Consider the following 26,933-nt stretch of genomic DNA (forward strand, 5'->3'; position numbering starts at 1 on the left):
GTGCCACAAGTACTGCTTTTCTTTTAGCATTTCTCTGCTATCGGCAAATAGTCATGCTGTCACTATCAAAGTGTCTCAGCCACCTCTACTGGCTGCAGAAGATAAGAGCCTTCTATTGCTACCAGTCACTCAATTAGCTCAAGTGGCAGAGGTCTGTGCAGTTACTTTAAAGGTTCCAGAACTGCTGTTGAACCATGTGGGTGTCAATGTTGCCAAAGGCTGGAATTTTTTTGTCAGTTGCCTTTTTTATTTTATTTTTTTTTTTTAAACTAACTGTCCTTCATTTTCCAGGTACCCAACTTGAGACACCTGGGGGCTGATTTGCAGAAGTGCTGAGAACTCAGTTGAGTTTGAAGTCAATGGGAGGTGTGCTCTGTACATATAAAATGCTAAGATCTCTAAAAATATTCAGACCCTAGGCATCTCTGCTTGGGCACTCATAATTAACTTGACCTTGACAACTGTGGCGTCCATTCTCTATGTGTAAAATGGGGATATTGCCTCCTCACCTCACCGGGTGTTGGGAAGATGAATTCATGAATGTTGTGAAGCTCTTAGATATTATAGAAATGCCCATGGGGAAGTCAATTCTGTAATCAATGCAGGTTTAGGAGGGTCTGCAGTAAAATAAGCCTGGGGCCACATTCAAGGAGAAGGATAAAAGAAATATTGAACTGCTGCCTCATTCCCTGAGCACTTTCCATCCTGTGCACTGAATGAGGCAGGAATCTATGGACAAAACAACACGTGATCAAAGGCTATCCTAATGCATAAGCACAAGAGGGGCCAAATTAAAGTTGTACAGGCAACCTTAATTTTGGCAGTTTCTAACTTTCCAGGGTTTGACTTTGCAACTTCAATGCTTTTACTGTAGGGTTTTTTTTTTTTTGAATGTATGTAAGAATTATACAGATTGCTTTGGCACAAATGATTCAGTGTATCCAAACTGACTATGCTTTAATTGTGTTTTGCTCATTTAACAGCCAAGTTTTGTGCAGCTCCATGTGTGATATTTTATGCAAAATATTTTACTGAGATAATTTGTCTATTCAAAACTAATTTGCATATAACCATAAACTGTGGCTTTAAAAAGTTGTTTGGGTTTAGTACTCATACAATTTGGTGAATAGAAAAGGAGTACTTGTGGCACCTTAGAGACTAACAAATTTATTTGAGCATAAGCTTTCGTGCGCTACAGCTCACTTCATCAGATGCAACCCCTCTGTTTATCTACAGGATAGCAGCTGGGGAAGCTTCCCTCCCCCCCGCCTCTTGCCAGCCTGTCTCAGCCATGATCTGCAGTGACTTCCTCCAGAAGTAGCAGGGGTAGTTCAGCCTCCGTGGTCCATGCAGTTCTTGGCCTCTCTGCTGAGCCTGCTAATCAGTGTAAAGCACGGTGGTGAGGCCATCTGGGCAGGGAAAGGTCATGCTGTTTCACGGAAGATTTTGAAATTTTCAAAATATAGTTTTGTTCCCATTTGGAAAAATATTTCCTGGGAATTATGCTGGTACACCCTGAATATGATATTTTCACATTGGACTATGACCTATGAACTGAATTCTAAAGGAACTCTTTGGAACTACAAATCTTGCTATCTCTGCTATGAATCTGAATCTCAATGAATTGAACTCATATCTGTATGTATATTGATCTTTTAACAATACTTTCTTTTGGTTTTTAATAAATTTCTTTAGTTAATAAGAAGAATTGGCTGTAGTGTGTATTTGGATAAGATCTAAAACATTCATTAACCTGGGAGGTAATGTGTCCAATCCTTTGGGATTGGTAGAACCTTTTCTTTTATATGATGAAATAAGATTTTCAGAAATCATACCTGATGTGGGTACCTGGATGGAGGCCTGAGACTGGATCACTTTAAGGGAACTGTGTGTTTGGACTTCTGAGTAACCAGTAAGGTAATAAAGAAGCTGTTTTAGATTTACCAAGCTAGCATAAGTATTGGAATATCCACCAGCTTGGGGATTTTTGCAGTTCACCCTAATTGAGTTACCACAGCTGGCTCCCCAATAGGACCCCGGTCACAGCTGGTCATCATTACAGGGAGTTTTCATAATTTTATTATAGATGGAGCTGGTAGCCCTGCCTCATATTAAGGTTGGCCAATATTCTGTTTTCTTTTGCTTATAACGTTGATTAAAATTTAACCAATCAGGATGAAATTTTCCATGCCATGTATCTGCCTCAGGCTGAATTTTTTAGAAAGTTTCAATTATAACAGTTCAGCTGCTTCTGAGAAGGAAGTTAGCCAAAAATATGTTGCTTTGCTCATCTTCAAAAATTCTTACAATTGTTTTTTTTGAGAAGCTCTAGAGTCCCCATGCTTTGGGGAAGCTATCTGAAATTTGGCAGAAGGTTTCTATGGTGTCAGGGACGTGCCTTTCACTATTCCCATAAAAATCTACCCAAATTTGATGAAGCTATAAGCCTATGGAAAAAATCAGTTAACACATCTTCACTAGAAGCTTGTTGGAGTTTGGCAACTAAATGAAGACTCTGTGTACTACACTGAGCATGCTCTATCCCCTCACAGTTCCTACCTGTTCACTGGACTGAATGTGCATCATCCCCACAGAGCGACTGAGCATGCTCAGGCCCAAGACTTTCCTTGCAATTGTTGATGTGGGCTGGGGTGGGACTGGGCACTACCACTGAGAAATGGGATGATGTCTTTTCTGTGCTCCTGCTGCTGGCATCCAAGCAGCATGGTGAAGAGGAATGAACAGCCTGACTCACATAGAGCAGGGGTAGGAGCTGAGAGGACAAGAGCAGAGGCAGGAGCCAAGAGGGTGGGGGGGGGGGTATATGAGGTAGGAACTTGAAGGGGAGGGTGCACAGGAGTAAGAGCTAGGGGGAGGAGGAATTGGAGCAGATGGATGAATGGGACAGGAACTAAAGAAGGATGGGGAGGTGGAGGGGACTGGGGCAGGAGCTCATGGGGGAGATGGGGATAGGATAGAATTATCAGAATACAGGATAGACAGGGACGGTTGATTACATTGTCCATCCTATTCATCCATATGTAAATACACAAACATTATCTCTCCCTTCTCCCCCCCCCCCCCCCCCAACCCACAGAAGATGTGGGTTATTTATTTTTCAGGATGTTTAACCCTTTCTAGCCATGTGTCACACCAGCTCTTAGGCTTTATTTATCCCAAAGTCCTAGTTTCTTCAGGCTCTGCTTGTTAGGAATTCCTGCATCTTTGACTTTTAATTAGCCATAGCTGGGTTCGTCAGGTTTGGCTGCTGGTAGCTAGGATTAAGCTGGCAGATTCATTTCATTCCTGGTTTTGGCAGCAGAGACACTAGCACTTTAGATAAGAGAAGCAAAAAAAGGGGGAGAAAACCCAAACTCTACAGCCTTCCAGCTTCACACTGAGCAGCCACTGAGCAGATGCAGTCCTGCCCTCAAGGACCAGATTGGAAATGGAATGATGGTACCTACTCAAGTTCTATTATTTGAGATACTACAAAGGCTTGTTTTCGGGCTCATGTTCACTGCAAAGTTTACCAACCTGAGTTATAACTTGTGTATTGCCCCTAACTTGACTATTCCTCAAGGTTTCATCACATGACAGACTCCAGCACACTCCTGGAGGGGTGGCAACCCTAAACTTGACTCCAGTCTGCACACAAAAACTCAGGTGTGGTGGTGCTTTGAATTCAAGTTGGCTGGACAGGCAGATTTAGGCTAAAGCTCATGTGAGCCAAGTTTGTCAGCTGCTAACATACCCATGCTGCAATGTGGATGCAGGCATGTATCACTAGTTTTCCAGTGCCTTCTTCCACAGTGAAAGAATTAATAGTGTGACTCTGCTTATTACATGACTGTTAATGAACATGGGATATGCCTCAGATGTCTATACTGCAATCATGGGCTATAACATAGCTATCGCAGGTACTGGAGCAGCAAAGCCATGACAGTGTTGACTTACCTTTTAGTGCCAACCATGAGTGATTGCAGCGCCAGTGTGGACTCAGTAGTGAAGTGTTATTTCATGGTCTGGCAGTTGTTCCTTGAGGTAGGCTAACTTCAGAGAAGTAAAGTAAGTCCAGACACTCAAGTGAACTCTGCAGGGAAGCCATAACCTCAGACTTTCTGCAGACTTAGTTAAACGCTGAAGCTTTTCTTTGCAACTTAGGGCTAGAGTCAGTCCAAATGGGGTGTCCCCAGAGGTGAAAGTAAGCCGGTATGATACACCGTGCCAGACCGGACCGGCTTCCCCAACGGTGATTTAAAGGGTCCAAGGCTCTGGCCACCGTGGGGAGCCTCGGGCCCTTTAAAGCCACTGCCAGAGCTCTGGCAGCGGGGCTCGGGCGGCACTTTAAAGGCCCTGGCGCTCACCACAGTGGTAGGTGCACCGACCCCTTTAAATCACTGGCAGAGCCCTGCTGCTGTTACCCTGGGGCTCTGGCAGCTGGGCTTGGGTGGGGATTTAAAGGGCCTGGTGCTCCTGCCACTGCGGGGAGCCCAGGGCCTTTAAAGCACCGACAAAGCCCCGCTGCTGGGGTAGTGGCGGCAGGGCTCCCACAGTGATTTAAAGGGCCCAGAGCTCCATGGTGGCCGGAGCCCTGGGCCATTTAATTCACCCCTGAGCCCTGGGGCTCTCTGCAGCTCGTAGTTCTGGGGTGATTTAAAGGCCCTGGGGCTCCCAACCACAGTCAGAGCCCCGGGGCCTTTAAATCTTGATTTAAATCTTGATTTAAAGGCCCTGCCTCTTCCAGATAGGCCACACCTCTTCCGGTTGACGCCACTCCCAGGACTCCAGCATACCAGTAAGTCTTTTGAGTTACTTTCACTCCTGGGTGTCCCCATTTGGGAGAGTTTTAGAGACACCCATATCCCACGCTGAAGTCAGTGGGAGCTGAAACTGCTCATCTCTGAAAACCAGGCCCCATGTTGAGCCATCCAGATCAGTGGCCACTTCTGGAAAATATTTATATCGTAAATTGAAGTTCAGATTGTGAGGCATAAAAAGCACCCAGCACAGAAAGTACTGGCTGCCTGAGCTACCATGAGCTGACCCATTCTGATCTCTTTGTGCTCTGGAGAACTTTCAGTTTAAGGAAGACACTATATACCATCCTAGTACACCCTGTGCATGTTTAGCTTCTTATCAATTTAGCAGAGGTTTGGGGGTTGGATTTTTGGGTGTGCTTTTTACGTGCAATGTTCAGAATTATTTCTTTCCTTTTTTTCCCTCTAAGTTTAAGATGTTTCTTCTTCTAGTTCCTAGTTGGAAGAAGAAAGGGAGTGGGAGAGGAGGTGGAGTAGGAAGTGAGGTGTGGGGAAGCAGGAGCACAGATGGGGTATGGCAAGGACTCATGAGGGAATAGCCCTAAGCCAGTGAATGAGGCAGGGTGCCAAAAGGGCAGCACCAGGAACATTTGTGTTTTGTGGAAAAGAGGCCCTAATGGAGTAGAGGAATATTTCACCGAGTCCCTGCAGGTTAGCTCCAGCTGAGAGGACAGCAGGGAAAATATCATCTGATGCCCAAGAAGGCAGAGCTGGAGCAGTGATGGTGGCAGCTGGGTTTTTTTGTTTTTTTTCAGCCATCCTGACTTAGTTGAGTTTGGGAGGCTCTTTCAGGAAAAAGAGAGAGAGAGTCTAGAACATCTTCAATGGGACTCCCTCAGGCATCCCCAGCTCCTGGCTCTTAATATGTATTTGATTAGAGGGAAAGGGATTTGAGAGAGAGGCTGTAGAGTCATGGAGTGCGTAAACTTCTGCTCCTAAACCAGCATAGAGAACCTTAGGGCAGGAGTGGGCTCCGAAGCTAATATTCCATCTCGACCAGGTAGAGGACTCGGGACAGGACACAAGTTCCCCAGTTACTATCTCCAGTGGGTAGAACCTTGGAAAAGTAACTAGGGCAGCCTGAGTCCTATCTCCAGTAGGTTAAGGCCGTGGGACAGTAACTGGGGAGCCTGGGTCTTATCTCCAGCTGGAAGAGCCATGGTGACAGTAACTGGGGAATCCAGGTTCCCATCTCCAGCAGGTGGAGGCCCCTGAATGGCCTAGATCCATCCCCAGTGGGAAGGGGCCCCAGGACAGTAATGGTGGGGGTTGTGTCCCATCCCCAGAGGGAAGGGGCCCTGGGGCAGTAACTGGGGGGAGGACTGCATCCCATCCCCAGTAGGAAGGGGCCCCAGGACAGTAACTGGGGGCCTGGGTCTTATCTCCAATGGGAGAGGCCCTAGGACAGTAGTCAGGGAACCTAACCACCTAAATCTGCCATAACATGTTGCTGTAGTTTGCAGCCTTCCCCTTCCCCTAAATGCTTCTGCCACTCCTTCAGTGATCACTGCCAGAGTTAATAAAGTGCGGGAGTAAAAGGATACAAGGATGCTTAATTACAGAGCAGCCCTAGAAACCAGCAACAGCAGCAGCGTGGCCAGGAGGGGTGGCAGCAATGCTGTAAATAGAAATCGCGGAGGCAGCTGAGGGGAACGGAGCGAGTTTTCTGCTCCCAGCATATCTCCATTTTCCTCCCCTTCTTTCAGCATTTCTGTCTCTCCTCTTACTGGCACTCTGCTTCAATCAGAAATCATCATGCAATGAAGAGTCCATGACTATAGCTTGGAAATTGCATGTAAACAGGCAAAACCACCACCCTAGATCTGAACCTGGAGCCTGCATCCCATGGCAGAGAGAGGGCACTTTGCATGCAAGGCAGGGGGGTCCCACAAGAGCAGGGAGCAATGCATGTGTGTTAGAGAGGGCTGAAGCCCAGGATTGAATGGGGTTGAATTCTGCCTCCTCTATGGCCCAGGACACAGGATTGTATGTGTGATGCCCCCATCCCAGTCTCCCTGGGGTGATGGCCCTCTTGGGCTCCCTGCCATGACACCGTACATAGCAGCAGTTTTGTTTTCAGTATTTTGTAAAGATTTATTTAAAAATGTTGAAACTTACATCCCACAAGAACTGAATATTTCCACAAAGAAAAGAGAATCCTACAAAAATATATATCACAGCGCACAGGGGTGGGGGAGGGAGAGAGCAAGTCAAGGGGGGAGGCACAAAGGGAAGAACAGAGAAATGGGTGGGGGAAGAAACAGAGCAGGAGAGAGAGAACAAGAAAAGAAGGGGGAAGACTGAAACAGCAGGAGGGAAGAGATGCGTGGGGCAGGAACATGAAGTGAGAGTGGAAAGAGGAGAAAAGGTGGGTAAGAAAAACAGTAGGCCAAGGAAGTGGGGACTGGCAGGCAGTGAAAGAAGCTGGCCTGTTGCTATCTCTCTGACCCCTCCTGCCTGAGGCAGGGCTGAGGCTGCAAGGAAACATTGACTAGGGTGTGCTAGGAGATCTGGAGCTTAGCCCAGGTGTCCAGTCAGGACTTCCTACTGCAGGACTCAACTCATCTGTGGGGAAGGGGGAAACTGCTAGATCCAGAGAGAAAAGGAGAGACAAAAGGCCTGGTTCTCCTGGCCTTGTACCTTGGTTGTCACTTACACCTGTGCAAATTGGGCATGAGCAAGTGGACAATTTGATGTGGAAGTGTTTCAGCCTTACTGTACACAGCTGAAAATGATTACTTCCAAAGGCTCCATGCAGGGATGAATCAGGCTTAGTGAGATTGTTTACCAAATGCAAGAAGTTTTAGTAAGACACTTTTTGATTATAAAGTCAGAAAATGCAGCAGATTGTATTGCACATCCTGTATGTTTCAGGTGAGCTAATGAATGATAACAGTAGCATATTAAGCTAAATATTTAGTTAGAAAAATTAGACTAAAAACATTTTATATGTGCAATATATTTGAGGTAATGTTGCTACAGGAGACTTCTCCTCTGCATTTACTGATTTTTTTTTGTGTGCAAACAACACTGTATTCACAAAGTTTTTGCATTTCATTTCCTAGTTTTGTTTCTTTTCTTTTAAATAAAAGGAAATCAATATACTGAGAGCTTGCAGACAAGCTTGCAGAGCTTACAAACAAAAGTGAGCAAAAAACAGATTTTTCAGTTTGGGAGGCCAAACCAGAAAAAATATTCAGTTTGAATCAGACTGAAACCAATTTAAAAAAAAAATTGTCAAATTAAAAATCTGAAAAAAAAATGTTGTCGTTAACTCAAAATGAAATACTTGTTGGGAGGGGAAGGCATTTCATTTTTATTTGGCCATTTCAGAATGTTTTCACCCTTCACAAATTGGCCAAATTTGAAAATGGAATGCCATTTTGAAAAGTCAAAACAAAACATTTCAAAATGGTTAAACTGACTTTTTTTAGCCAAAATTATTCATTTAATTCAAACTGAATTTGCAAATCATTTTCATGCTCTGAAAAAATTCATTTTTGCTGAAGTTACTATTTGCCAAAAACATTTCACTCAGAGCTAACACCACACCTTTTGCCAGCAGAGCTTGTAAATTCCCTAAAACAATCAGCATGCCCTGAACTAGCTGCATGTGCCACAAACATTTTTATGTTTCTTTCTGCAAATGGAAAGGCAGAACAGTCATCCCTAGCTCATCAGGTGAATGGATTGACAATTTAAGAACCTAAATTTAAGCCTCATCTATACTAGAAAAGTTGCACTGATTTAATTAAATTGATTTTAAAAACATCTAGTTAAACTAGTGAACAATCTCTAATGTAAATGTGCTTAAATCAGTTTAAACCTCATTTAAATGAGTTTAGCTTAATTTGGTAATTTACCAACACAAGACAAACCAATTTAAGCAAGAGTTAAACCAATTGAAGTGATTACATAGTAAACTGATATGATTAAACTAGCACAAATTTTCTGCTATAGACACAGTTTAAAATGGATCCTAGTTCATAGTTATAAATCCTAGTTTTTTTTTAAAAAAAAAAAAGCCTGAAATTTTATTTAAACATCAGCATTTCCTAATGTCTATTGTTTGTTTTTGTGTGTTTTATAAAGGTAATTACAGATAACTTTTTCATGTCCCTATCAATAGCCTTGTCAGTGAATTAAATAGAAATTAAATAGAAAATACATCAGACCATTTGGTCTCTTTCCCCCTCCACCAGGTAGCGATGGTTCTATCTGGACAGGCATTAAGAAGAGAATAAAGGGAGAGAATGGTGTTTCTTGTGGGACCCAAGTAACCCTGGAGAATTTAACATTTGAAACACAAATCAATTTAGTGGTGGCAAAGCTTGAAATGACCTTCTGCTGCTAAGATCCAGTGAATTGCTTTGCACAGCTGGGCGATTGGGCAGGACCAGGGCTTTTCTTGCTCCTGTGGTTTATCTACTGAAGGTCTCTGTGCTGTGGAGTCTTTGCTCTTTGGCTATGTCTTCATATAGTTTTTTTACGCTGAGATGACTATCTCATGTTGGCTAGCTCACTGTGAAATCCTAGTGGGGACAAGGCACAGGCACTTATTACTGCAAGATAGGTAGATGAGGTCAATGTTATACCCCCAAACAATAGTTGACTTCAACTAACTCCATCATGGCAGAGACTCCAGAGCTTTGTCTCCACTAGGATTGTACAAACACACCTTTTCTGGCAGTGACAATATAGCCGTTGCGTCCTAGGCATTTGGCCCCATTCTAATTGCCTGTGAATATTCCACCTCTGTCCCTCCTTCTTTCTGTCTCTCAAAGTGCTGTCTGGTGGACTGGGAGCAGTCCAGGAGTAACTGAATGGTATATAGCACCCTCAAAACATTCCCATATGTGGCCTCTGAACTGCTCCCTTTTGCAACATGGACAGGGTAGGTCCCCTCTTTGCTTGTCCCATGGCATCAATCCCTCACTGCCTCCGCTGCCCTTTCCTCACCCCATTTGGGATGCTTGGGTCCTGATAGAAGGCTCAGCTGAAACCATCATCAGATCTTTGTTAAATCCAAGCCACTTCCCCACCAAACACCTAGCCAAGGCCCCAGTTTCCAGTAAGAGTTCTGTCCAGCCAGCCATCTCCATCCGTTATGCTTCAGCTGCTTTTGCAGTAGCCCTATAAAAGACTTGCTCAGGATTGTATGCAGGTCAGTTACCTTGCTCAGGATTGTTTTTCATACTTCCAGAACTACAAAATGACCAGAGGATTTTGCCTCAAGCTTTCTGAAAACACCACCTTGGAGGAGACCAAACTGCCTCTCAGCTCTTCTAATCGATCCTGGTTTGTTGTAGAAAGACAGTTCATAGTTCCAACTAAGTACCGGGAAAAGCTGTTTAGCTTAGCCCACGATCATCCGAGTGGCCATCCTGGGGTGAACAGAACCAAAGACTGTTTGGGGAAGTCCTTCCACTGGGAGGGAATGGGCAAGGATGTTTCTACCTATGTCCGGTCTTGTGAGGTATGCCAAAAGATTGGGAAAACCCCAAGACCAGGTCAAAGCCCCTCTCCAGCCACTCCCCATCATTGAGGTTCCCTTTCAGAGTAGCTGTGGATATTCTGGGTCCTTTTCCAAAAAAGGCACCCAGAGGAAAGCAGTACATACTGACTTTCATGGATTTTGTTACCCGATGGCCAGAAGCAGTAGCTCTAAGCAACACCAGGGCTAAAAGTGTGTGCCAGGCATTAACAGACATTTTTGCCAGGGTAGGTTGGCCCTCCGACATCCTTATGGATTCAGGAACTAATTTCCTGGCAGGGACCATTGAAAGCCTGTGGAAAGCTCATGGGGTGAACTACTTGGTTGCCACCCCTTACCACCATCAAACAAATGGCCTGGTGGCGAAGTTTAATGGAACTTTGGGGGCCATGATATATAAATTTGTAAATGAGCACTCCAAAGATTGGGACCTAGTGTTGCAGCAGTTGCTCTTTGCCTACAGAGCTGTACTACACCCCAGTTTAGGTTTTCACCATTTGAACTTGTGTATGGCCATGAGGTTAAGGGGCTATTACAGTTGGTGAAGCAGCAATGGGAGGGGTTTATACCTTCTCCAGGAACCAACATTCTGGACTTTGTAACCAACCTACAAAATACCCTCCGAACCTCTTTAGCCTTTGCTAGAGAAAACCTAAAAGATGCTCAGGAAGAGCAAAAAGCCTGGTATGATAACCATGCCAGAAAGCGTTCCTTCAAAGTAGGGACCAGGTTATGGTCTTGAAGGCTCTCAAAACCCACAAGATGGAAGCATCATAGGAAGGGCCATTCATGGTCCAAGAGCGCTTGGGAGCTGTTAACTATCTCATAGCATTCCCCACCTCAAACCTAAAGCCTAAAGTGTACCATGTTAATTCTCTAAAGCCCTTTTATTCCAGGGAATTAAAGGTTTGTCAGTTTATAGCCCAGGGATGAGATGACACTGAATGGCCCAAAGGGGTCTACTACGAAGGAAAAAGTGACAGTGGTGTGGAAGAGGTGAACCACTCCATGACCCTTGGACGTATGCAGCGACCGCAGATCAAGGAGCTGTGCACTAGCTTCACACCAACAAAGATCTTAGCCACCCCAGGATTGACCGAACGGGCATACCACTCCATTGACACAGGTAATGCTCACCCAATTAGAGCCCAACCTTACCAGGTGTCTCCTCAAGCCAAAACTGCTATAGAATGGGAGATACAGGACATGCTACAGATGGGTGTAATCTGCCCCTCTAACAGTGCATGGTCATCTCCAATGGTTCTAGTTCTCAAACTAGATGAGAATGCTGTAACTCGCCCAGACAACTATCCAATGCCATGCACAGATGAGCTATTGGAGAAACTGGGGCGGGCCCAGTTCACTTCTACCTTAGACTTAACCAAGGGGTACTGGCAAATACCGCTGGATGAATCTGCCAAGGAAAGGTCAGCCTTCATCACCCATGTAGAGCTGTATGAATTTCAATATGCTCCCTTTTGGGCTGCAAAATGCACCTGCTACTTTCCAGAATCTAGCAGGATTGGGAGAATCTGCAGTCGCCTACCTTGACTATGTGGCCATCTTTTCTGATTCATGGGCAGAACACCTGGAGTGTCTGCAAAAAGTCTGCATAAGGGAGGCAGGACTGTTAAGGCTAAAAAGCATCAAATAGGCCTAAACAGAGTGACTTACCTTGGACACCAGGTGGGTCAAGGAACTATTAACCCCCTACAGGCCTGAAGTGGCTGCTATTCAAAAGTGGCCCGTCCTAACGTCAAAGAAACAGATCCAATCCTTCTTAGGCTTGGCTAGATATTACAGGCGATTTGTACCACACTACAGCCAAATTGCCACCCCACTGACAGACTTAACCAAAAAGAAACAGCCAAATGCAGTTCAGCGGACTGAAGTGTCTCAGAACGCCTTTCACTAGCTTAAAGTGACACTCATGTCTGACCATGTGCTAAGGGCTCCAGACTTTGATAAACCTTTTCTAGTCACTGCAGATGCATCTGAGCGTGGTGTAGGAGCAGTATTAAAGCAGGAAGGATCGGATCAAGAATTCCATCCTCTGGAATTTCCCAGCAAAAAAACTGTCTGAGAGGGAAAGCCACTGGTCAATCAGTGAAAAGGAATGTTACGCCATTGTCTACGCTCTGGAGAAGCTACGCCCATATGTTTGGGGACGGTGTTTCCACCTGCAAACAGACCATGCTGCGCTACAGTAGCTTTGTACCATCAAGGACAATAACAAAAAACTTCTTTGGTGGAGTTTAGCTCTCCAAGATTTGATTTTGAAATACAATACATTTCAGGAACTTCTAACAAAGTGGCTGATGCACTCTCCCGTGAAACTTTCCCAGAATCAACTGGTTAAAATCATCCTTGAAATGTGAAAAATATTGTGAATTTTTATATAATCAGTATATCTAAAGGTGTACGTGTCTTATTAATTCTGTTTTCTCCTAGAGCTCCAGGAAGAAATCACAGCCAGTGTGAAGCAGGCTGTCCAGCACTGTCTCTGATTTGTGGGGTGTGTCAAACATACAGCTAAGGGTATCATAAAATCCCTCCTTACCTGTAAAGTGTTAAGAGGCTCAGGTAACCTGGTTGGCACCTGACCAAAAAGACCAATAAGGGGAGAAGATACTTTCAAATCTGTGGGGGATGGTTTTTGCTTTGTTCTTTGTTGTTTCTCTGTGGGTCAGCAAGGAATCAGGACAGGGAAAACATCTCCCAAAGCCCTACTTGAACTAAGCATCTAGATTACAAAAATTGTAAGCAAAGCAAGGAAATGCCGTTAGTTTATCTTTTGTTTTAGCTTGTGAATTTTCCCTGTGCTGGAGGGAGGTTTATCCCTGTTTTTTTGTAACTTAAGTTTTGCCTAGAGGGAAATCCTCTGTGTTTTGAATCTGATTGTCCCGTAAAATTACCTTCCACCCTAATTTTACAGAGATACTTTTTACTCTTTTTTTCTTTATAATAAAGTTCTGTTTTTTAAGAATCTGATTAGGTTTTTAGTGTCCTACAAACCCAAGGGTCTGATTTGTGCTCACCTTGTTTATTTTTCAAGCCTCCCCAGGAAAGGGGGGTGTAGGCTTGGGGGGATATTTTGTGGGAATAGGAACTCCAAGTGGTCCTTTCCCTGATTCTTTGTCTAAATCACTTGGTGGTGGCAGCATACCTCAGTCCAAGGACAAATAGAGATTTGTGCCTTGGGGAAGTTTTAACCTAAGCTGATAGAAATAAGCTTAGGGGCTCTTTCTTGCAGGTACCCACATCTGTACCTTAGAGTTCAGAGTGAGGAGGGAACCCTGATAGGTGGGGTCCAAAAGATCTGAGTGCCTGGAAGCAGGGTGAGAATGAAAACTATTCTGCAGCCTTTCCCAGTGAGAGAGAAAAGATGATGATGACCAGGTGACAGAGGAAGAGACAGAGAGAAAGAGGAGCATTGGGAGAAAGAGAAAACAGAGACAGGATTGACAGAGGGAGAGGCAAGGTTTCCCCCATGGAAGAGGGGGGCAGGTGCTGAGTGAGGTCTTCCCAACACCCACCAGTAGCTGCTGCCAGTACCTGGGTCCCTTAGGAGAGGTCAAGGCCTTAGCAGAAGACACACCCCCACCCCATCGGAATCCCTGCCTAAGGCTGGGAATTCTGCAACCATGGAGCTCCAGCTATTCGGAAGACACTTCAAAGCACACGACACAGGAAGGAACAAACAGAGGGGCTGGGACTGGGGGTAGGACCTTGCCTCTCCACCTCCTGTACCCCCATGTTAGGCATGCACTGGTGGGTTATTCTCAGAGATCAAAGTGCATGTGTGTATGTTGGGGGAGGATCAGGAGGTTTAGATTTCACAACACCAACTGCTCTTGCGCCCCCCGCTCCCTTGTCACCCCATCTTGTGGGTTATCCCCATGCTTTCTCTCCCCCAGCATGGGACCAGTGAGGCCCAGTCTGTTCATTGCCCAAGTACATCCTGGGATGGTTAAGTTAATGATGGTGGTGGAAAGTTGTGGCACAAGCAACTTGTTTCTGGTGTAGCAGAGACAACAGAACACTCCCTGGATGTGACCAGAGGGGTTGTGGAAGCCAGCTCCGCTGCTCTCACAGGTTTACCAGTGGGATCCTGGGGGAAAAGAGGGAGTGAAATAAAAATCAGAGATGGAAGATGCCTCTCCCTTCCTGGCTAGGACTGCTCCCCATCCCTACTCTCTCCCCAAGGCTCCTAGTTCCTAGCATCTCAAGCAACAGGGCCTTCCCTCAGAGAGAGGACAACCCGGGCTCACAGATCCCTCAGCACTGGAGGACAGCTCCTGAGCGCCTTTCCCCAGATTCACTCTTTTCCCCACTTGGGGTTCCCACACTAAACAACACCCGCTTTGCCCTGGGCTTCAAAGACATTCATCAGAGAATTTCACTCTCTCCCTCCCTCTCTGTCTCTTCTTGTTCCAGCATTCTTTTCATCCTCTCTCTCTTCCCCTGTTCCTATCCCCATCTCACTGTCCTCCTTTCTGTCACTCACCGGTTGAGCTGGAAGGTCCTGCTCTTCCCCTGGCCCCCCAGTTTCTCTGCAACCTCCTGGACCTGCCTGGGCTCCTCCATCTCAGGTGTTGGGATCATTGTGTCTCCATAGGGTCCGAGGATGCTGACTGTGGTGGGCGACAGGTCTGTGAGTGGCTGCTGACTCTCCTGCTGCCGCAGCCCACTCTGCTGGCCAGAGTGACGACGTCGCTTCTGACTACGGTCCCAGCTGCAGTGAGAGAGGGTCACTGAAACTAGAAGGCCTCATCCCCTAAGGTACCCAGAACCTTGAGAACAGTGGGGTCTGTGCCCCTAAGCCTCTGATACACCCAGCACCCTGAGAACAGTGGGGTCCATGTCCAAACCTCCCTCATGCACACAGCACCCTGAGCACAGTGAGATCCTTGTCCCCAAAGCCCCTTCCCCCCCCAAAGTCCAAGCAGTGTCTCTGGCCCCATGAGCCCCCAAAACGAGTGGAGTCCGCTCACTCCCAGAGCAGCCTTGGAGATGCCCAAGCAGGAAGACATCCACACCCTTAATCCCCACTCACCAGAACTTGAATATTATCCCGGTGGCAACCAGGACAATAATGATGGAGATTGTGATAGTAACATACAGCTGAGGATCCACACCTGAGAGAGACAGAGCGAGTGTGTGAGAGCCACATCTGGCACCCAGCCAAAGGCACTGCAGGGAAAGGGGCAGGAGGGCTTGGTGTGGGGAGTCCCTCCCTTCCCACTCAAGAGTGCACTCCTGGCCTTTTCCAGCAGGAGGTGCCATAAGGAACAGGGTGAAAGAGATGTAGAGCAGATTTACCTTCCCCCCGGGGCCCAAACAAGAAGGGCCTCAGCGTGGCAGGGGTCTCCCGCAGGTTGAGCCCCGCATTGTGCAGCAGCGAGTGGGAGTTGGGTTGTGCCGTTGCCATCCCGTGTGGTGAAACAAAGGTGTAACCCAGAGGTGGGAAGCCTGGATTGGCTGAGTTGGGATCACCTCCATCCTCATCTGACACTGTGGGGCCCCATACAATGGCCCAGGGGTACTGGGATGAAGGCAGCCCTTCCTCAAACCCAGAGGGGGTGGCAGGCCGGGCCCCTGGGGCCTGGCGCCTCAGCCGCATCACATGACGCAGCTCCCCATCCCGTGGTGTCAGAGATCGCTGGCGCAGTGTGATGAAGCGAGAGTCTCTCTCTGACGGTGAGATCTTGTCCCAAATGCAAACAGGCCTGGCAGCTGAGGGACTGCGACGGGCACAGAGTGGCCGGGGAGCAAGGGGACTCCGGGAGCGAAGAGACCAGACGCCATGTGAAGAGACTGCTAAGGCCAGAAGCAGGACGGTCCAGAGCTGCAGCGAGTGGAGGCAGGAAACTAGGGGGAGCATTACACTGTGGGGAGAGAGAGTTATCAGAAGAGTATCTCCTGCTGAGAGGTGCCAGGACTGGAGTAGTGAGAGCTCCCACCACAGCCAGCATTCCTATCCCCCTTCCTACGGTGGCTCTTGCAAGGAGCACTGGCTAAATGGGGCGCTAGCCAGTGCTCCTTTCCCATTCGGTGTTGTGCCTTCTACATTATCAGTTAACTTTGAAAGTTGTGAACTTACCAGGTACCTGACTCCATAGCAGATGCAACAGTTTCTTCACTCAGCAACCACCTCCTCTCATATTCTTCACTAAGAGACAAAAAAAGGAGGTCCAGTGCACATCATCTCCACCACTCCTGGTGTCCCTCAGTACTGATGTGCAGCCTTCAATCATCCCTGGCTATTCATGGCCTGGGCCCCAACAAACAGCTCTGCTGAGGCCCCTCAGTCCACAGGCACCCATCTTGAATATACACACAAGCTGCAGACTCACAGAGGCACACCCTCCTTACCACACACTTAGTCACACAAACACTCATGCATATGCACACACACACACACCACACACAGTTTCCCCAGGGACTGCTGTGTCTGAAGGTCAAGAGAAGAATTCAGTATCTTTGTTTGCTTGTCACTAGAACAAGTTGCAAAAAGAAAAAAAGAGTACTTGTCGCACCTTAGAGACTAACAAATTTATTAGAGCATAAGCTTTCGTGAGCTACAGTTTTTCCACCAAATGCATCCGATGAAGTGAGCTGTAGCTCACGAAAGCTTATGCTCTAATAAATGTGTTAGTCTCTAAGGTGCCACAAGTACTCCTTTTCTTTTTGCGAATACAGACTAACACGGCTGCTACTCTGAAATCTAGAACAAGTTGGAATCTTCATTCCTATGTTTGTTTATAGTGTGGAGTGAGTAATCCATTTATAAAATTAAAAATAAAAATAAAAAAGGACTCTTCCATTGTGTGTCTGAGAAAGAAAGAGAAAATGGGAAAAACACAACAGTGATAAAGAAAATTATGAAAGTCCAAACCTGCTAAAGAATTTAAAAGCAAAAATGTGCCTACCAAATATTTAATATTTACGTTTCCATTGACTAACAGGACATTAGCTTTTCCATACCTTCTGTTCCAAATCTCTCTCTCCCTCCCCCTCCCTTTCTGCCACTCTTTCCCACTTTCTCTATTAAAATATTGTTACCTAGCATAGATAATAGTAAACTAAGGGTTGACTTTGTTGATTGGATTTATAGTCTGGCCAGGCTCATTCTCCCTACATTCTAGCATGGCACTAAGAGGCATGGTGTTGCTACCCTTCTTGCCCTGGAGATGCTCCATCTCTCAGGCCCCTCCTGCTAAGCAGTGCCCAGTGGAGTCCCAGACTCTTTTCCGAGATGTGGGGGTGAGGAGGTGCCTGACACTGGGAGTCCGTTATAAAGCAAAACCTTTACACAGAAAATCAATATGAATATTCTGAAAATTTTTTTGTGGTAGCTACATAATATTAGCCCCAGGGTCAATGAGGATGTGTATGTGCAGGGAACCCATTGATAGCTCCTGCTGCTGTGTCTTGGTACCCTGTGGAGGGGTGGAAAACAGCCTGTGTGTGCATATGTCTGGGTGAAGCTCATGAATCACTGAGCATGGAGAATGTCCTGCCAGGGCTGACTCAAGGGCCAACCTGTTGCACAACCTCCACTCCCAAGCTCCACAGAGTCCTTTGGAGGTTTTTGCCATCCCCTCTTGTTTAGTCTCCCCGTCATGTCATTAATTAAAAACAACCCCTCCCACACACACACACACACACCCTTTTAAATGAAAGTGCCTTCCTACTGGTAGGTAACAAGTGTCACACCAACTGTGGGGCAAGGGAGATGTCCTCCCTGACGTGTTAAGTGGGGATATTTTTAGGTCTCTTTTGCTAAATATTTAAACAAGGTTCACAGAGGGGGAAAAACCTCATTCATCTGCTAATGCAGTCTCTCCTGCTCCCACACGTGACAGGATCACCCTGTGAAGAGAACCTGGGGTTCCCCTGGATAAGAAAATGGGGGGAGATCAGTAGCCACTCTTGCCACTGCATCTCATTGATGTAGGGCTTACATTACACCCAAGCTGTGATGGATAGAGGGGACCTAGAACTTGCATGGAAGATGTTTAAATGAAGCTCAGCCCAGACACCTGATGGGGTGAGGTTCCCGCAGAGCCCAAAGGATTCCTAGCAGGACCTAGGTTATCTGGATTATTATCACGTTACCCTAGAAAATTAAACATGCTTGAGAGACTGTCAGCAAATCCTTATGCTAGTGCCCCAGGGCATGGACCCCTTTGTATTTTGGGAATGACAGTGTGAAACCCAGCGCTAGTGTCCTGGGGTGTGGATCCCACCATGCTCAGAAGGTTGGTGTGTGAATCCTAGCAATAGTGCTCTGAGGTGCAGCTTCCCACCTGCCCAGACTGCAATAGACATTAGGGCCTCAGGATAAGGATCCTGCTGTGCTTAGGGGCTGGGAATGTGAATTCCCGAGGTAGTGCTCTGTGGTGCAGATCTTTCTGCACTCAATGGCTGGGAGTAGGAATCTGGCTGCTATTATCCTGCGGGTGGGAATGCTACATGGAAGATGGGAGTGTAAATCTCTGTGCTACTGAACTGAAGCTTCGTTCCACCTATACTTGGGAGGGGATGTTGGGAGTGGAATCCCAGCACTTGGGAGTTTAGGTGCAGGTGGCATGAATCCCAGTCCTAATACCCTGTAATGCAGATCCTGCTGTGCTTAGGGGCTGCGGGTGTGAATTTGTGTGTCAGGGCCTCAGGCTGTGTTAAAGATCTAGGAATGCAAATCCTGGTGGCTAGCACCCTGCAACACAGTACCTGTGTGCATGAGAGTGTGAATTCCAGCCCTAATGTCCTGGGGGTGTGGATACCACTGCCTCTGGCAGCTGGAAGTGCGAATCCCAGGCTGGTACCTGCAGGTGCAGATCTTCCTGTGCTCAGGAGCTGGGAGTCTGAATCCAGCTTTACTCAGGGGCTAGAAGCAGGAGTTCTGGTGCCCTTGGGTAGGGATTCCACTCTGATGCTGGCAGACCAGGTTCTAGTTTATGCCACGGTCCCCTTGTCTCAACTGAAGACTGACAAATACACAACTGGAATCAGTCTGGCTCACTTGTGTGTTAATATTGCTAAAATAACTACAGTGAAACCCTGCTATAATGCGATAAGTGGGGTCCAAAAAATTCGATAACGATAAATGTGGGGTTGCTTTTTAGTGGGGTTACAAAAATTTACCATTTCAAACCAGTCAGTTTAAGTCTTGTTAAAAACCACGGTTATCCCAGCATGTTTTAAACACAAAAGTAATAATTTAATTACATGTACATGAAAGAAACATGTGAAATCGACTATACTAATCATTGCTCAGAGTGAAAAGTCAATCTGGTTGCATGACTCCATAATTTTAAATTTCATCATCACTTAAAAAAAAATAAAAAATAATATCATTTGCTGTTGGCTTCTAGCCAAGTCAAGAATGCTTCTGAGTTGGAGGATTTTGACGCTGTCCACATCTTGAGTTTCCAGCCACCTCAAACTGGCTTCTAGGTGCTCTACTACCTTGGACACTTTTGGTGGGGGAGCTGAGGTGCCATCATCTTCATCATTGTCATTAGCACCGCTGGTTTCGGGCTCTAATGGTGCAGCTTCATTCTTCCCACTGACATTTGCAAAGATTTCGTCATCTGAGATGTATTCATATATGGGGCAGATGTCATCTGCTGAAAACCTGTTGAGGATATCATGATGACTGTGCTCATATTCTCTGAGTGCTTCTTGGGCTAAATGTACGTGGTCTTCAATGAATCTTGTAAATTCAGACTCGTTGTCATTACCATCATTGTGTGTAGATGATGGAAAAACTGGACCAAGACCCTTTATCCAGCATTGTTCAATGCAACGTGCAGAGATAGCATCCCAGGCTTTCCCGCCAAGGTGACAGACTTCTTTCAAGTTGAGTGACGCCAGTGATGTGTCGGTGGAGGAGCTGTTATCCACTACCATCTGCTTAATCATTTCACTATGATAGTTTTGCTTAAATATCAATGATGCCTTAGTCCAGTGGCTGGATTTCTGACGTAGAGTTCTTCGGGAGATGAGATTTTAATCTTGCCATCGTGACTGACAAGATTTTCCGCTGCAGGGTGAGCAGGGCAATTATCCAGCAGGAGAAGAGCTTTTTCCTCCTGCTTGAGTTTTTTCAAACGAGCCCAAATGGCTGGCACGAAAGTTTTATGGAACCAGTGTTAAAATATGGAGCTATTCATCCATGCATTCTTGCTGTTGGTGTATTCAAAGGGAAGGGCCTTCATATTAACATGATGAAAACATCTGGGAGACCTCGCTTTTCCGATCATCAGTATCAGAGATCTGACTTTGTGGCTGCCAGACTTGTTGACGCAAAACAAGAAAGTGACTCGGTCTCTCCTAGTTGCGAGGGTGCAATTGGGAAACATTTTAAAGTATAAACCAGTCTCATCACCGTTGTAAACTTGATCGGCTGTGTAGCAACCTTCCTCCAGCAATGTTTTAAGCTCAACTGGGTAGGAATCGGCAGCCTCTTTATCAGCTGAACGGATTTCCCTAGACACAAGAACTTGGCCTTTAGTGTGCCTTTTTTTAAATCTGTCCAGCCAGCCATTACTCGCCTTAAATTTGGATTCATTTCCATTGATAAGGCAATCAAATTTCTCTGCTTGAGCTTTCAGAATAGGGCCAGAAATGGGAACTCCTTCTGAGCGAGCCTGGACAAACCATTGGTACAAGGCTGAATCTAGGCTTTTGTCATTAGCAAACTTGACCTTTTTACACTGTAAAACAGTTTCCTCTTCAAGAATGTAGGGTAGACTACAGAGCTTTTCTTTTTTCCACCCTCGCAGAGTGGACTCGCTAATTCCCAGATCTCTAGCAAGCTGAGTTTGTTGTTTGCCCTTCTTTAGTTGATCCAGGGCGTACAATTTCTCTTGGGCAGAAAATGACTTGCGTTTGCAAATGACATATCCATAATGGTAAAATATTTTTTAAAATATAGGAAACTAATAAGTTCATATGCGAACACCATACACATGTACAACCCGAGAACTAAGTGCAGTGGGCCTGAAATGGCCACGAGTCACATTATCCTATAAAACCGGATTCTGGATAAAAAAGTATTCCGATAAAATGCGAACAGTATTACGGCCTAAAAGGGGAGCCAACTTATGATCGCGTTATATCCGAATTTGCATTATTGTGAGGTTTGACTGTATTAGAATTATAAGGATGTGTTTAATCTCTATTGAATGCTTGTGAGTTGCTGCATGCATTAATCTCACAACATCTGTATCCTATATTTAGGCCCCTACCAAATTCACAGTCCATTTTGGTCAATTTCACAGTCATAGGATTTTTAAAAAAAAAAAAAAATCATAAATTTCATGATTTCAGCTATTTAAATCTGAAATTTCATGGTGTTGTAATTGTAGGAATCCTGACCCAAAAAGGAGTGGTGGGTGTGGGGGAGTTTTCGCATGGTTATTTTGGTGCGGGGGGGAGGGGAAGTGGGGAGGATTGCAGTACTGTTGTCCTTACTTCTGCACTGCTGGTGGTGATGATGCCTTCAGAGCTGGGCAACTAGAGAGCAGCGGCTGCTTGCTGGGAGCCCAGCTCTGAAAGCAGAGCCCCTACCAGCAGCAGCACAGAAATAAGGGTGGCATGGTATGGTATTGCCAGCCTTACTTCTGCACTGCTGCTGGCGGGGTGCTGCCTTCAGAGCTGGGCACCTGGCCAACAGCCACCACTCTCTGGTCACTCAGCTCTCAAGGCAGTGCAGAAGTAAGAGTGGCAATACCACAACCCCCCCTAAAATAACCTTGCAACCCTCTTGCAACTCCCTTTTGGGTCAGGGCCCCCAATTTGAAAAATGCTGGTCTCCCCTGTGAAATCTGTATAGTATAAGGTAAAAAGCACACAGAAGACCATATTTCACAGTCCATGACACATTTTTCATGGCCAGGAATTTGGTAGGGCCCTACCCATGTTGTAAGGCAATATTTGAGCAGTTGTATTATGAACCTCTGAACTGTGTAAATCCCCAGATAGAAGAGAGACATCAATTAGTACAAGGTGCTGATCTTCAACAGAAGGGTATTACAGCCTTCCCAAAAGGAAAAGTCCATCGATGGGATGTAGAGACTGGAATTTCCCTGTGTACCATCCACAAAAGGATAAAAGACTTTTACTGTTCTGCCCTTCTCCCTGTGAGGAAGAGTCATGCAAGTGGACTCCTTCCATCAGCTAAATTTGCAACTCAGAGGATAGGGCAGGAGTGGAATAAAAACCCCAAACAAAAGGAACTTGGGATCTTTATGCAGCTTGGACTCGGGAGGGTGTGGGGAGGTGTTTCTAAGCATAAGCAAGAGATCCCCAGCTGCTTAACCTGGGTTAGCCATAACCAACATATAGAGTTTGCTTATTACAGAAGCTTCTATTACCTGATGAAATTTAAGACTAACTCATTTGTGCATCTATGTTTACATGCTTTATCCTTGTAAATAACACTTTAAATTTCCTTTTCCTATTTAACAAATCTGTATATAGTTTATTGTAAGATTGGCTCCAAATACTGTTTTTGGTGGGAGATCTAATGTACAACTGACCTGGGGTAAATAACTGGTCCTTTGGGACTGAGAGTAGCTTGAATATTGCTGTGATTCTTGGTGTAAGAGACCATCTATCACAGAGGTAGGCTCACTTGGGTGGCAAGATAGATCAGAGTACCCAAGGGGACTGTCTGTGACTCCATGAGAAGGCTGTTAAAGTACCTGAGGAGTTTCCACTTGACACTTGGTTGCTGAAATCTAAGTGTAGAACTCACAACTGATTTGGAGTTTGTGCCCAGGTTTCTAAGACTCTGCCCTGAGGTTGGTACTTCGCTCTTGAGTCACTGCAGGCAGCGTTACACGCACTATGCACCCAGACTTGGACTGTGAATACTGAGGCTAATGTACTAACTAGGAGCGGATCTCATTGTGCTTGGAACATGAATCCCAGTGCTGTTACTCCGAGTTGTGTAGCCAGCTGCATTCACTCACTGGTTTTGGTTTCCTGTGGCAGAGATCCCACAGTTCTTGGAAACTAGGAGTGTAAATCTTGGTGCTTATGCCACAAAGCATGGATCCCACTGTGCCAAGGGACTGGCAATATGCCTCTCAGCACTAATGCCCTGGGCAGTCTGCTGCACTCATGGGCTGGAAGCATGCATTCCAGTGTTAGTAGGCTGAACCCGAGATGATGCTCCACTTGGATGCTGTGCATACAACTCCCACTGCTAGTGTCCTGAACTGCAGATCCTGTTGCATTCAGTTGGAATTCAAAAACTCATTATTGACAACTGTTGATCCATGCCAATGCCTCTCATAGGTGGGAGCCAAGAACACTCAATTCTTTCTGCCATCCTATTCAATATAAAACTGTAGAGAGAACTAGGGAGACCGCAAGGGCTGAGGTGCCAGTAATAAGCAATAATCAGTAATAATAGCCAACTCTGCATCAGCTGTTATCTGCACTGTCCAACTGCTGGAAGTTGAAGTGAGAAATTTAAGTAAGGTGCAAATTTTTAACTATAAGGATCCCACAATAGAACAATTTACCTAGGACTGTGGTGGATTGTCTTTAAATGGATATATTCTAAAAGACATGCTATAACTCATCCAAAAGTTATGAGCTTGATGAAGGAAATAAAATTGATGAAATTCTATGGTCTGTGCTATACAGGAGGTCAGATGAGATGATCACAATAGTCCCTTGAGGCTTTGGAAACTATAAATATCATAGCTTTCTTGATGTCTTGCAGTGAACATCTGAATAATGAGCAACTGGCTAAAGCCGAATACATACAAGACAGGTCATACTAGTGGGAAGAAGGTAGCCAGGGATGGTCTAAAGATTGCACCTAATTCTATCTGACTTGGCTCTGGCCATAGTGATCTGTATATTTGTAACATCTAAATACGACTTTTGCAATACTTTATATAGGAAAGAAGCACTTTACCTTCAGAGTCCTTTGGCTAATTCAGCATGCATCAGCCTGTTTGTTCAGCAACACATTTTGCTGGAATGCATCACCCTGGTTCTCTGCACCCCACGCAGGGCCCCCATTGAACACAGAGCCAATTCAGGGTCTCCATCCTGATATTCAAAGCCCTCCATGGGACTGACCCCAGTGACATGAGCACTCAATCACCTCTCCCTCTGCGATGATGGCCTCACGTGACAAAAACCTTCCACTGGAATAATGAAATTGTCAACCTGGGGGAAAGGGGGTGGCAACTCATGATTATGAGTAACTGGGCCAAGACTATGGACCTCACTACCAGATAAAACAACATTCCCCATTAACTCCACCTCATTGAGAGGTGAAGGCAAACTCCCTCGTTGCTCAGCCTAACCCAAATTCCTACACCAAATTCCTACTCTTTATAATAATTTAAAAAGCCAAAAAAAAACTGAGCATGACCCACTCACCACTCGGCAAGGAAGAGAGTGAAATCACGTCTGTCACTGAGAAGTGTTCACATACATCAGTATAAGAACCTGGATAGACTGGGGTCTGGGACTGTGAATCCCAGTGGTAGTGTCTAGCAGCAGATTCCACTAAGTCTGGGCATTGGCAGTGTGAATCTAAGGGCTAATGTGCCAGGGTGCCAATCCCACCATACTTGATCAGTAGGAGTGCAAATCCTGGTGCTAGTGGCTAGAGGTATGACTTGCTCTGGTTTTTAGGGCAGGAAGTGTGAATTCCAGTATTAGAGAACTGGGGCAGGAGGCATTTGTCCTAACCTGTGGATTCTGCTGCACTTGGGTGGGGTTAGGAAACTGTGAGCGTGAATTGCAAATGCTAGCGTCCTGGAGCTAGGGGGATGTTGAAATCATGGTACTAATTCACTTGGGCTAACCCATTGTCACTGTGCATGGGGGCTGGGAAATGGGATCCCACATTCTGTGGGATATAGCTGTGTTTGGAGGCTGAGAATTTGAATCCAGGGTGATGAATGTCGGTGGATGCTGTGCTGGCTGAGACTGTGAATCCTGTGCTAGTACCCCACCGTGTTGGTCCTATTGTGCTGGGAGTGTTAACCCAACGTTAATGCACTGGGCTGAGGATCCTGATGCGTTCAGTGACTGCAATGGGAATCCCAATGCAAGTCTCCTAGGGCATAGATCCCAGGGTGCTCAGATAGTGGGCACGTGTATCCCAGGTGCCCCCTGCCTGGGGGAACGATTGCGGGTGTGCCTTTCGGGGATGGATTTCCTTGTGCTTCAGCCCAGAGGTGGGAAGTCAGTGCTTGTACGCAGGGTGTAGACCCGCATTTGGGAACTGCGAGCGTGACCCCCTGCGGTAGCGCTCTGCGGGTGCGGATGCCGGGCACCCAGGGGCCGTGTTGTGAGGATTCCCCCGCATGTGCAACAAGTATGTTGATTCTCGGCCTCTCCCATTTCCCTCGCAGTCCCCAATGTCCAAACCCTCGGCTCTCCAGCACTCTCCCTCCAGCGCCAGCCCCAGCCCCACAGGTCTCCTGGGGCCGCAGGGCTGGGGGAATTGGAGCCTGGTGAGGGGTGTTCGTGGAGGACAGCTGCGGCTCGAGGCGGGGAGCGGCCAGGGGCCCCGAGAGGCCAGGCGGGCCGGGGAGGAAGGACGTCGGGAAGGATGCGCCCCCTCCTCAGCCCCGCCCAGCCAGCCGCATCCCCGGGACCGTCCGCGGCGCCCGGAGGCAGGGAACAAACTCACCTTGCGGGCGGACGCCCGAGGGCCAGCCGGAGCGGGGGAGCCCGGGGCTGGGGGGGCCCGGCTAGGTCGGCTGCGGCCGGTGCCTCGCATGGCCGGGCGGGCGGCTCGGCGGGGCTGAGCCCTGGCTGCAGGAGACCGAGAGACCGTCTTGAAATAAACAGCTGCCGAGGGCTGGGCTGGGCCAGCTCCGTCCTGCCTCCGCCTCCGCCTCCGCCGTCCTGCCTCTGCCTCCGTCTCTCCTCGCTGGCTGCCTTTAACCCCCGGGCTGCCGGCTCGCCCGCCGAGCAGACGCAGCCCCGGCTGGCCGTGCAGGCAAGGCTGGGGGCGGGTAGCCTGAGGCGGGAGAGCCCCGCCGACAGCCCGGAGCCTTAACCCCGCCCGGCAGCCTCGGTCCCGCCTCTGCCCGCCGCCGCCCAGCCCCTGAGCCCTCCCTTTCCCGCCCAGCCCCTGCTCCGGGGCCAGCCGCCCGCGCCCCCAAGCCCCAGCCCCGCCGCTGAGCCTCCCCGCTCCTCCGCACACCCCATCCACCTCCGCCTTGTGCCCCCAGCAGACCTGGCCCCCCAGCAGCTGAGCCCTCCTGCTCCCTGCCGCAAGACCCGTCCCCTCCCCGCCCCCGGCTCAGTCTGGCTGTCTCTTTCCGCCGCTCATCGGGCTGCTTATTGTTAGGATCTTAACGGGAAGCGATTACGTTGCTATGGAGAGAGGTGTCTCCAAGGGACCCGTCGCTTGTGGCTTGAGCGCTACCCAGGGAAGTCAGACGCCAGAAAGATCTGCCCTTGGGAGGAGTGATGCCGAACCGCCCCCCCCCCCACACACACACTTGGAAAGCCCCTCTCCCCAATCTTCCGGCTAGACTCATTTCTTCCTCAAACTCCCTCCCCAGCATCCCTGCCCCCTCGAGCCCCCTCCCCCATAAACCTTCCAAAATCTCCTCCCC

General features: G+C 47.2%; 1 protein-coding gene and 1 long non-coding RNA gene across 5 annotated transcripts in view; one reads left to right on the forward strand and one right to left on the reverse strand.

Moving 5' to 3' along the window:
• LOC122457294 overlaps positions 1–12,374 on the forward strand; it is a 63,040-nt gene extending 50,666 nt beyond the window's left edge. Inside the window, exon 3 of the long non-coding RNA XR_006276779.1 lies at positions 11,211–12,374. This is a non-coding gene — a long non-coding RNA (uncharacterized LOC122457294). The remainder of the gene's footprint in view (positions 1–11,210) is intronic.
• On the reverse strand, positions 8,836–26,392 carry LOC119842424 (PILR alpha associated neural protein). Of its 4 annotated transcripts, none has more exons than XM_038370541.2 (6): positions 25,997–26,392; positions 16,418–16,486; positions 15,637–16,202; positions 15,371–15,452; positions 14,822–15,049; positions 8,836–14,425 (listed from the first exon to the last, which is right to left on the reverse strand). In XM_038370541.2, exons 2-6 carry the CDS (start codon positions 16,432–16,434, stop codon positions 14,404–14,406), a joined length of 915 nt encoding a protein of 304 aa, XP_038226469.1. In that variant the 5' UTR covers positions 16,435–16,486; positions 25,997–26,392; the 3' UTR covers positions 8,836–14,403. The 4 variants fall into 4 exon arrangements, with proteins under 4 accessions (XP_038226469.1, XP_043357305.1, XP_038226474.1 ...); XM_043501370.1 differs by having other exon boundaries at positions 14,888–15,049; positions 25,997–26,386; XM_038370546.2 differs by lacking the exon at positions 25,997–26,392 and adding an exon at positions 24,260–25,776.
• Between the last annotated feature and the right edge of the window lie 541 nt (positions 26,393–26,933).

This window comes from Dermochelys coriacea, chromosome 1 (assembly GCF_009764565.3).
Source record: "Dermochelys coriacea isolate rDerCor1 chromosome 1, rDerCor1.pri.v4, whole genome shotgun sequence".
Classification (NCBI taxonomy): Eukaryota; Metazoa; Chordata; order Testudines; family Dermochelyidae; genus Dermochelys; species Dermochelys coriacea.